Consider the following 12307-nt stretch of genomic DNA (forward strand, 5'->3'; position numbering starts at 1 on the left):
TCACGCAAACTGTGTTATGTTTCAGACACTTCCTTGGTTTGAGTTGTTGGTTTTCCTCCTCGCTATGCCTTCAGCGGGGAGGACAAGACTGCAGTGAACCCCTTAGACGAGGTTTTGTGTGTGTGTGTGTGTGTGTGTGTGTGTGTGTGTGTGTGATTCACCACGAGTCGTCTGTTGGTCACCCAGCCAGCCTTCCCCATTACGAAGCAAGCTCAGAGCTCATAGACCGATCTTCGGGTAGGACTGAGACCACAACACACTTCACACACCGGGAAAGCGAGGCCACAACCCCTCGAGTTACATCCCGTAACTATTTACTGCTAGGTGAACAGGGGCTACACGTTAAGAGGCTTGCCCATTAGCCTCGCCGCCTTCCGGGATTCGAACCCGGACCCTCTCGGTTGTGAGCCGAGCGTGCTAACCACTACACTACGCAGTGTATGTGTGTGTGTGTGTAATTCACCTCGGTCGCCTGTGTCTGTGTGTGTGTGTGTGTGTGTGTGTGTGTGTGTCGCTGGAGGAGGCTAAGAAAATGTCAGATATGTGTGAAGCAAAAATTATCGATAATTTGTTCCTTCTTATTTAATTTCTTTCCCTCATATTCTCTCTCTCTCTCTCTCTCTCTCTCTCTCTCTCTCTCTCTCTCTCTCTCTCTCTCTCTCTCAGCCTCCTTTCCTCCGGCAGCCACGTAGCACCACAAAGCCGCCTCCCTGCCCCAAGAGACGCCAACTCCTTCGTGAGGTGGGTAGCAGGGCGCGGGCTGAGGTCTCAGAGGCACGGCTCTCTCTGCCTCGCCATCTCGTCTCGTTAGCTACCATTAGAACACGTCTCGCCCGTCATCTTACACACACACACACACACACACACACACACACACACACACACACACACACACACACACACACAGTCCTGGTGCAGTTCTTGCCAGAGTTAATGTTTACTTGGTGTGGTGTGTTGTGCCAGTCAGCAGTACAAAGATCGCAAGGCTGTGGTGAATGATAGAAGACTTGTACTCAGATGCCTGTTTTTAGTTTGAATTAAGAGGGGAGAATAATGTTAAACAAAACAAAAAAAAAAATTGTCCCGACTGCTGAGCACCGACGCAATCTGGTTAGGGCAATTTTCGGGTATTTCACGGCGGGTATTCATGTTCAGAATGCATAGAATGTTTGTGTATGTAGAGAGCATTAAGTTAAATGTCATATTAACTAAACTGGGCAGCGAAGGATGATTCCAGCTAGTGACTGACGAATGTCTCGGAAAGTGTTATCTCTTTTGTTGGTATTACTAATGATAACTAATCACTGAGAAATCCTTACTCCTTATAAAGCCATCTACAGCCTTTAAACATGAATAAGAATTGCAAAATATATTTCTAATTTCTTTCATTCTTGTAGATGCTTCCAAAGATGTCAAGCATTACTTGTGTCGCAGTCATTTGTTTCGTATTGCAGTGAATGTGTTAAGTAGTGCGTTACCTGCAAATTACTGTGACAAAGGCATATTGATATGGGAGGAAATTCTGATAATGTACACTTAATAATTGTCATTAAATGATAATGTATCATGAAAATGGTATGCTAACTGTTGGCATTGCTATTATAAATATCTGCATATTTCCGTAAATCATTGCAAGAAAGCAAAACAAGAAACATCAAATTACATCGTGAAGATGTTTAGAGTCCCAGGTGTTGCCAACATACATGTATATACTGTAAGGGTGTCCCAAGTGCTGAGGGCACGCCAGCAGACACCAGTGGTCACCGCTAGGCACTGACCACCCACCTTATGACATTTGATTTAGCATCAAAGGGAATCGCAAGTTCCCTTTGATGGGTGACTTGTGACACCACGTCGGCCCTTGCCATCTCTGGAGCCCTCGAGGGCTGGGATGGACGCTGGGGTGAAGCGATGAGGCGGGGAAGGGACGTCCACGAGGCTGAGAAAGTGAGAGAAGTGTCAAGTGCAATTGGAGTTATTCTCTCGTTCTTAGACTGATTGACTGTACTTAGATAGAGAAAACTAGCGAGATAGTGTGTCATATTGTCAGTGAGCGAGATAACATCAGTGAAAGTGTACTATAACCTGAGAATATGAGGAATTCATTGCAAGATTTCTTCCATTAGTACTTAGACAGATTAGCTGTTTATAAGTAGAAAAAAAAAGGAACGAGATGGCACACGCGATGAGACATTGAAGGGGAAAGACCTTTGGGATGTAGAGAGAGTGAAGAATTGCTGGTGAAAAGATCATTCTTTCCATATTTAGTTTGAGTGATCGTACTAATGAAGATGCTGGCAAGATAAAATGTCAAAACCATCATTGAAGTATTGAAGAATAGACATTACTTCAAGGATTAAATCTTGCATTCTATTATCGTCTTACGACCTAATCTGCATACCAAACCTCATCAGAAACAAACTTCTCGATTATTTCTTCAGTCATTATTTTTTTCAAAAGCAGACGGTGAAGGTTATGGCCTTATAGAAGAAGTATGGGTGGGATCTGGATCATAGAAGAATTAACAAGGTATTAGTCAAAGGCTATGGCGTTCATGGTTAAAAATGGTAAAAAGTCCCTCTGGAGACCGATATAGTAATGTTGATGGTGATGTCGGTGGAGATTATGATTATGGCGGTGGTGGTCTATTAGTGGCGGTTGGTTGCCATGCACGCAGAAAGGAACATGTGTTGGTTTTCCCGTGAAGTTGCCTTGTTTGGAAATATTACACACAAGGCCACAAATCTTAGTCGTTCCTCAGGACAAGTATTGATTTAGTGAGAAATATATGTTGCATAAGTTAAACAATTCATGAAATATGACGCAGTGGTGTTTGTCGACCCACGTTAACAATGATCGGTGTGGAGTGAGAGTGTGGGCTGTGCTGCAGGGCGTCATGTGGTGCGGCAGCGATCCTGCTACTTATAAGGGTGCGTTGTTTGTGTCCAGGAGTGTGTGTGTGTGTGTGTGTGTGTGTGTGTGTGTGGGGGTGGGAGGGGAGGAAGTGTTGGCAATGTGTTGTCCACTCAGTAATGGTCGTGGATTTGCTTTTGTATCGTCTCTCACTTACTCTTAGTTGCTTGGCGTGTGTTTCTTGTATGTTGTTTGTGTATATTCTTTATTGTTACTGTACGTGTGTTGCAGTGTGAGGCGCGTTGCTTACCCCAAGCGTAACTGGTTATGGGTGAGCGCACCGTGCCCAGCCGGGTGGACGGCGGGCAACATATTCACCACTCAGGAGGAAAAAGTGAGCACAGGCTGTTAGTCGTTGGCATCCACCGCCCCCCCCCCATTCACCGCCCCCTCACTGCTCCCCCCCGGAGGTCGCTTGGTACCTCACGCACGTTTCATAACTTTTATCCAAATCGCATTTCGTATTTCATTTTACCCCCGAGTTCGGTAATTGAGCTTTATCACCGGCCACTCCTGGACGAGGCCACTCGACCATAATGGACTACGGGGCGCTCCAGGTACATGTAAAGATAGCGGGAATGAGTCCGCCCTGTTAAGAGTCCTAGAGGCATTACTCACTACCGTTATGGACTTTGTATTTCTGCGAACCCTCCGGCGTTGCATTATTACTGTATTGAGATGAGGCTTGTTTTCGAAGAAGTGTGTAGCCGTTCACTACGATTGTGGCGCAGCTTCTCCATAAGGCAGGACTGGGGACTGACGTGCTGCCTCCTGCTGCCTCCGCGCGCTGCCCCCTCCTCTCCTGCCCCCACTGCCCGCCAAGCCCCGCCCTGGCCATTGACTTCCGCCACAGCCGCCAGAGGCCACCACCTCCCTGCAACCAATTCCAAAATTTATGACTATTGTGAAGTTTTCGTCAATATATGGTTACATAATAGACGACGATATACGTACGACCATGATCAAATGAACTCTGTGCCGTAATGTGAGAGCCGGAGTACTTGCACCGCGGCAACGACCGCTACCATCGAGGTGAGCAACGGTCACCCGAATGCATCAGTGACGATGAGGCAACATTAGCCCCATTTCCTTTGTTTCCTACTCGTTAGGCAAGTAGCGTAGCAGCCCAGCGTGCCGCGGGGAGGACGCCTACTTAGGGTTTTTCAAGGCAGACTTACTTATTGTCCCCACCTGAAGCGTTTCTTCGTCCTGGTGGTTAAATTCTTGGTGTATGAGAAAATAATTGGGAAGTCCTTTTGATTATACTTAAGTTCAGGTTAACAACACTGTTCCATCGGTACAATGTACGACACGATGTACTGTTCCCCTGTTGATCAGGCTTGGTAGCTGTATTAGTGAACTTTAGTCATTTGTGCCCTGCGTAATTTAGGAGCATTTCTGCATCACTGTGGCTCAGTATACCATTGGCCCAGCCGGCCCAAAGATATCATAGGCAGCATTCTCGCCGCCTGAGCCACAAGCCTCACGCAACAACCCCACGCACCTTCGCACTCATCCGTCTCACCTGAACTCATCGGCATCCTCCTACTCCGCTGGAATTATTAATAAGCGCATCGCCCAAACTTTAAGCTGGCATTGATGTGTATTGCCTCATGAATATAAATGATAAAGACGACGCCTTAACGCATGCAAGCACCTTCTCTCTCTCCCACCCGCCCCCTCCACCCTCATGGCCTGTCTGCCCCTCCGCCACCTTAAATTCGTTTTTATCATCCAAATTCGAAAATCAATAAGGTATTAAGAGAGCCAGGGTATCTCCTCTCCCCGATGCCACTTCGCGTTGGCCTGAGGGACATCAAGGAGGTGTGGTGTTCATGATACTTAGACGTGGAAGTCAGGTGAAGTCACTTAGTCACTTTTTATCTCAATCACCCTCCGCCCTTGTCTCCTGCCTTTGCGTGTCTCCCGTGTCCTTCAGTCCTGGCCATGAATGATGTGTTCTGTCTTCGCCTAAACAACCAGAACAAACCAACAAAGCACACAGGAACACTCGGCTAATGTTTAACTGTTGGAGTGTCCTTTTCTGAGGTTCTGTCGCGCCTTGCTGTAGGTGAACGTAAGACACACGATTATGCAAGTATACGAGAAGATAAAATAACGCACATGCAGACTAATGACTTCTTTTAAGCTCTTGGTTTTGCTCAGTAACTTCTCTTGTAGTGGTAACTCGAGATTGTAATAGTACCCCTCACATTGTCGTCTCGTGACCCTCTTAGTACGCTCACAGAAAACGTGTCCCCATCCCGCCGCAAGGGGATACTAATGAATGGAACAGGAAGTTAAAAGGGCGAAGTGGGAAGCTATATCATGTTTGTCTTTTAGTGTACGTGAGGTGACAGCAAACACAGACTCGGAGGAAACAATAGATCGGTGAGAGGAATAGATCACGCCAGTCTTCATCTCCCTCCCGCCACATTGACTCCCTTGAGGTATCTTATTTCCCTCAGGGTCCTGGACGCCTGGGAATGGGCTCAAGAATCAGGAGAAATAGAGTACGATGTGGTAACGTGCCTGAATCTCCTGGACCGCTGCGACACTCCCCGCTCCCTCCTGCGAGAGATTCACGCTAAGCTTACCCCTAGCGGCACTCTGGTGGTGGCCCTCGTCTTGCCCTTCAACCCTTACGTGGAAACAGGTGAGCTTCATATTTGTTAAGCGATGTTCATGACGGTGAGATGGATGTCGGTTATTAATTAGATCGTTGTGTGTTGGTTTTGTTACTGAATCTAGTCATGGTTTAGGTTAGCTTTCATTGGATAGAACATGTATTTGTTGGATCATTTTTATTTATCCATTTGAAGTACTTTTCCTTCTTTATCTATCTATCTATCATTTTATTTATCTATCTCTTTATCTATCTTTCTATCTATCTATCTATCTATCTATCTATCTATCTATCTATCTATTTATGCACTTGTTTTACGGATTATTGCATTTGGTCTTGACGTTCTCACCCGTCCGAGATCCATTCCTCTGGTGTTATACTTCACAAGATCCTTCCTCATCACTATACAGCTGCTTTACTGTACTCCAACCATGCCCCTTGAATAAACATAATGGAACAACCATGCAGTAGTGATGTGACTTGATAAGGATGTCTCTGCAATCTAATGTCTAAGTTCTCATATTTAGTCGAATGATTATATGTTGTTGTAGAAGATCTTGGCACAGACTCACTGCCGAGAAGTAGCTACCGTAAAACCGAGATTTTTAATGTTTCTTTTTTTCTGACATATGTGCTACTGCTTCACAAAGACGAAAAGATAAACAAACAAAGCGAGGAAAGAAACTGACATTTTTTGTGTTCCCAGGGACAGCAGATAACCTTCCTTCAGAGGAGCTTGGTATTGCTGGCTCAACACTGGAGGAGCAAGTCAACTGTCTGGCTACCCATGTGTTCCCCAGTCTCGGCTACACCCTGACACGCTGGTCTCGTCTCCCCTACCTGTGTGAGGGTGACCTGGACCAGGCCTTCTACTGGCTCTCTGATGTGGTTCTGGTCTTCAGAAAGACTGGTCTGTATGACGAGACGGATGAAGAAGAGGAGTTTTCTGATGCACTAGAGAATATCAAGGTTGAGCTGTGATGGGTATATTTGATACAATGTGTACTACTACAATAATACTTGTTTCTTTAATAAAAAAATCTGAATTGTAATATTTGTTTCTTATCTCTACACACACACACACAGAGAGAGAGAGAGAGAGAGAGAGAGAGAGAGAGAGAGAGAGAGAGGCTTATGAACAGATGCACATACACATATGCATACAAAAATGCACGAGGACAAATACGTAAACAAATATGTAATCAATTGTTAACTTTTTCATAACTAACTAATAATTGACGAGTGTTTGCTATGAACTGCAGCTTTTCATTATTGCGCATGTTCATCACGGTATGAAGCAGCATGCATGAAGCCACGAACCTTCCCCGTCCATTAGAGCACCAAGCACTGAAGCTCCACCACCGTCCTGCCGCCCTGCTGACTGGAGTGCTGCTCCACTAAGGAACTTTCTTGTGCTCCACCGAAGACGCTTGCTTTCCACTGTAAGGCCGTAAGTATACTGTACACGTAGCACCGTATAGATGTTTTGAGCTAAATGTTCCAGAACGATCTACCTAAAACATTACGTGTAGTCAGCCCCATACTTGGGGAAGCACACTTCATATTCTTTTTAACTGTTGCGGCATGACAGCTTAAGTTATTGTAACAGGCAAACGTCATTGATCAGAAGTCGTTATGTATAAATTAAGCAATATCTCTTCCCAATCCGATTTCATGTCCACCTCGTGCACCATCTCCACTTCCATGTTGTTTTGGCTGCGAATGTTTCATGTCGCCATGTAATTAACAAAAAATATGTTTTGGTGTCCTATATCGATAACGAAGGCAATTGTAATCATAAATCTAAGATAAACTTGCAAGAATTTGCAGCACTGATAATAAGACAAGGTGTTGTAATGATAGTTAGCCCACCCACTCATCGTGGCGCCTATGTGACGTTTAACTATGACCAGAGTGTAATCACCTATCCAACCAGCAGTTCTATCTTTTTGTCACACACAAACACACACACACACACACACACACACACACACATACACACACACACACACACATACACACACACTTCGAAGCTTAGAGTGGTTACTTAGTTCTACTCTCATCCACCTCCCAGCACCGTAACGAACTTGGCCGGGTCACACATTCACTTATCAAGTCACGCACGGCTACATTACAAAGTAAAATCACTAGTTAGCAAAGTAAATGTAACGTAATGCGTGGTAATGTAAGTGTATGGGCATACTTGGAAGAATCTGGAGTGCCGCTGGGGAACCTGGGCATGCTTGAAGGTCCACGATATTTTCATGATGTCAGATGCTGTCGATGTTTCGTTTAAGGTATTAGTTAGTCAAACATCATATCAAATCATATATCTGGAAGCCCATGTAGCCAATAGGTTTCACCTCATACGCATAGATGTACGAGCCATGGGGGCTGGGGTAACAGCAGCCCCCGTAAGTTTCGGCGAGATACAAATATTTCGGCAGAGTAGCCAATGCCGGTCCGTGAGTGTCTTTTCTTTTCATATATGAAATTTTACTTTTCCGTTAAGAAACGAAACGAAATGCTAAAACTGCCCTTTTCTATATTCTTATCAAAATTCCTTAGTTCTTGCTCTTTGTAAGTAAACAAACGGCCAGTGTTGGCAGGCTGAGCTGGATGTTCGTATCTATACCGCCCGTACGTAAATTATATAATGGTGAACAGGCTCATAAAATGTAACCTATCTAGGACAGGAGAACAGGTAGGCCACACACTATGCGTCTATCAGTGTGCGCGTTTTAAAAGTAACTAGACAAATTTGATATAGAGACAGGACAAAGTACGCTTTAGCTCGGACCCTGTAGCTGCAATATAACTAGGTAAATACAACAAGGTATTGGCGCGCTGGCGCGCACGCACGCACGCACGCAGGCACGCACACACACACAAAAAACACACACACACACACACACACACACACACACACACACACACACACACACACACACACACACACACACACACACACACACACACACACACACACACAAAACACACACACACACACACACACACACACACACACACACACACACACACACACACACACACACACACACACACACACACACACACACACACACACACACACACACACACACACACACACACACACACACACACACACACACACACACACACACACACACACACACACACACACACACACACACACACACACACACACACACACACACACACACACACACACACACACACACACGAAGTATACTCTGGTCAACTCGTGCATTCAACAGCTAATACAGAGGCTACTTTTACGCCCTGGGCGAAACCCTCCACCGGACGCCCTCCCCTCCCCACCCAAACCCAAACAAAAATTCAAAGCTAAACCCACAGCCAAACCCCAGTATGCACGACGCAGCAGCAAGTTGACGTGATGGTAGGGGCGTCCAAGCGACCACTCCTTTAACTTAACCTGGAAATTAACGGTTTAATTGTAGAAAACTGGGGATTTTTTTTTTTTTTTATTTATTGCGCCCTGTGACGTCACCCACTTTCCCGTAGCAAAAACCGTCCCTGGTACTATAGTTTGGAATAAGCCTCCTAACCATAGTGTTATTGTATTTGACCAATTTTAAGAGGGTCATCTCGGTATTCGGATCTTTCTTGCCATTGTTTAAAAAAGAATCGATGCTGGTTACACAGAGTGTCTCTCTCTCTCTCTCTCTCTCTCTCTCTCTCTCTCTCTCTCTCTCTCTCTCTCTCTCTCTCTCTCTCTCATTTAGAATTATGTGTGATTTCATGTCCATGGACATTGGAAAAAGTATGAATCGATGAAATTTTGCTTCACTGTTTACTCCTTGCCATGTAATATACGAAAAAAAGTAATAACCTTTTGCCATAATTTCTCTCGGAAACGGTCTGCTGTATTTTTTTTCAATATTGTAACTATTTCGCATTAACACCGGTATTAATTGGTCTACGTGACATATTTAGGAAACTATAATGTGTGGTTTACATTAGTCAAACCATCAGTTCTTTCTTAGTTTTCCTCTAGTAATGAAAAAAAGAGTGGCAATTTCCCATTCCTTAATGCTGAGGTCACACTACAACTTTTTCTCTTTTTACAACGACGTCCCCGACGGTCGTAGGATGGCTGTCGCCGGTATCAATGACATCATTTTAACGGTTTTTGACCTGTCATAAGATGTCGTAAGTCAAGTCGTACGATAACGTGACGATATCGAACGATGTCGTAAGATGTCCTTGTTGTCACACGACATCGTAGAAGCATTACGACAATCGAGCGCTGCATTCGACTGTCAGAAGAGAGTCACAAGTAAAGCCATTTCATCGGGCACGATGACGTACAATGAAGTTATAGAGAGATGCGATGTCGCACGTGTTGCAAACGACATCATTCGACATCGAACGAGTCATAAATCGTTGAAATACTGAGTTACGACTGGTCTTTGAACATACATTTGGCAGTGAAGCACGAAAACGCTGTCGCCAGAATCGTCGTGACCAGTGTGACCGCTCGTGCTTTGCCGCCAGTTTACCCGCCGAAGACGATGGGACAGGAAGGGCATGCGTGGGTATGATGTCCCATCGTCGTCGCAAGACCTCTCTGAAGCATCCATGGACATCGCAGGCCCATTGGACATGAGTATGGAGGAGCCACCTTCGAGACCAGGAGTGAAACATCCACCTTCAGACCCCCACGAAGGTGAATGTAACGTCCTTGCTCTGAAATGCTCCCAATCGTTACAACAATCGCAGAAAACTGGTCTGTACGACTGTCGGGGGCATCGTAGTAAAAAAAAAAAAAAAAAACTGTAGTGTGACCCCAGCATAATGCAACAATGTTTTCGTGCGTTACTGCCAAACGTATGTTCAAAGACCAGTCGTAACTCAGTATTTTGACGATTTTTGACTCGTTCGATGTCGAACGATGTCGTTTGCAGCACGTGCGACATCGTATCTCTCTATAACGTCATCGTACGTCATCGTACGCCCGATGAAATGGCTTTGCTTGTCGTGACTCTTACCGACAGTCGAATGCAGCGCTCGATTGTCGTAATGCTTCTACTATGTCATGTGACAACAAGGACATCTTACGATATCGCCGCGTTAACGTAAAAGACTTGACTCACGACATCTTACGATAGGCCAAACACAGTTAAAATGACGTCATTGATGTCGAAGACAGCTCTCCTACGACCGTCGGGAACGTCGTCGTCAAAAAGAAAAAAAAATGTAGTGTGACCCCAGCATAACATAAGAGAGGCCAATGTTTTGGGTTGCGATCGTAAGCTCTGCCCACTGGCTTCACTTGTTTTTAGTACGGCGGGATAGGCGCTTGCCGTCCTTCAATCTTACGTCCCTGCTTTGGATTCTGGAGCGATCAAGAACCACTTGTAGCAGTAAGATCAAGTTCAAGGTGAGAGTAGAATGTAAGAATAAAGGTGGCAAAATAGAGGTGGTGGTGGTGGTGGTAGTATATATGACTGTTATGGGAGAAAGAGCTGATAGGGGGAATAGGAGGAAGTATGATATACTTAGGAGAGTTGTGACTTGTGAGAGAGCATAGGGAGGAAAGAGTGCTTGTTATGGGTGATATGAATGCACACATAGGGTTACTGGGTGAACGGATGAACAGGAATGGTGAATTTTTTTAATAGTTTGTGGATGAAATGGAGTTGGAGAATTTGAATGTTACCTTGGCTGAGGGGCGAGTGACTTGGAATGCAAGGGAGCATGAATCTGCGATTGACTACATGTTGGTGAATGGAAGAATGCGTGAGATTGTGTCACACATGTGGATAGATGAGGATGGTATGGTGGATATTGTCTGACCACAATATGCTGGTTATGGAGTGCCAGATGCAGAGTGGGAGTGAAGTGAGAGTGGCAGGTAAGGAAAGGAGGTGGAGACTGAGTTGTAGGGTGGGAGAACTTTCAGGTAGATCTGAGTGAGAGAAGATGGGATGATGATGTAAGTATATATGATGTGGAGCACCTGAATGAGAGACTGGTTGAGAATGTGTGGAGTGCTGCTGAGAATCAGATAGGGAATGTGAGAGTATATAGGAGAAAGAGAGTATGCAAACCATGGTGGAACAATGAAATTAGAGAGGCCAGGAAGGAGCGAAAGAGAATGAGTAGACAGTGTAGATGGTTGAGGAAAAAGAGACATGAAAGCGATGAGGCAGAGAATGAGTTCCTGAATGCATGGGCAGCGTATGTGAAACAACAGAGACTCCCAAGGCGAATGATAAGGAAGGCTAAAGTGAAGTGTGAAAGAAGTGTGATTGAATCTTTAAGAGAGAAAGGCATGGAAGGTGGCCGTGAATGGTACAAGTTCATGAGAGGTGAGAATATGTCAGAAAATGTTGGTGTGGAGAGTCTGAAAGTGAATGGGGAAGTTATAACAGAGAAGAATGAGATCAGGGAGGCAATTAGACAGTTCTGGGAAGAGGTGGGTGGTGTAGGTGAAGTGTTTGGTGTGAGAGAAGGATGTGTGACTCTGGAGATGAAGAATGCAGATGAACTGAATGAGAGAATCAGCAAGGAGGAGGTAAAGAGATGTGTGAAAAGGCAGAAGAATGGGAAGGCAGCAGGTTTAGATGGGATACCATATGAGATGTATAAAAATGGTGGGGAGGTTGTTATTGACAGGATGATTGAGATATTTCACCAGGTGTGGGAAGAAGAGAGGGTGCCAAGAATGTGAAATGAATGCAGGGTGACTCTGTTGCATAAGGGAGGACACAAGAGTAAGAATGAGCTAAGAATTATAGG

General features: G+C 45.0%; 2 protein-coding genes across 3 annotated transcripts in view; both read left to right on the forward strand.

Annotated features, from left to right (window-relative positions):
• The window catches only part of LOC123513020 (protein-L-histidine N-pros-methyltransferase-like), a 1006690-nt gene extending 1000099 nt beyond the window's left edge, over positions 1-6591 (forward strand). For both annotated transcript variants that reach the window (XM_045269829.1, XM_045269828.1), the window contains 2 exons: positions 5382-5569; positions 6246-6591. In XM_045269829.1, coding sequence (XP_045125764.1) covers positions 5382-5569; positions 6246-6520 — 463 coding nt within the window. In that variant the 3' untranslated portion in view covers positions 6521-6591. The remainder of the gene's footprint in view (positions 1-5381; positions 5570-6245) is intronic.
• Positions 6592-6888: 297 nt separating this feature from the next.
• LOC123513029 (Hermansky-Pudlak syndrome 3 protein-like) overlaps positions 6889-12307 on the forward strand; it is a 31454-nt gene continuing 26035 nt past the window's right edge. The window contains 1 exon segment of the mRNA XM_045269839.1: positions 6889-6989. The gene's annotated coding sequence lies outside the window, so the exon portion shown is untranslated.

This window comes from Portunus trituberculatus, chromosome 35 (genome assembly GCF_017591435.1).
Source record: "Portunus trituberculatus isolate SZX2019 chromosome 35, ASM1759143v1, whole genome shotgun sequence".
NCBI classification, from domain to species: Eukaryota; Metazoa; Arthropoda; class Malacostraca; order Decapoda; family Portunidae; genus Portunus; species Portunus trituberculatus.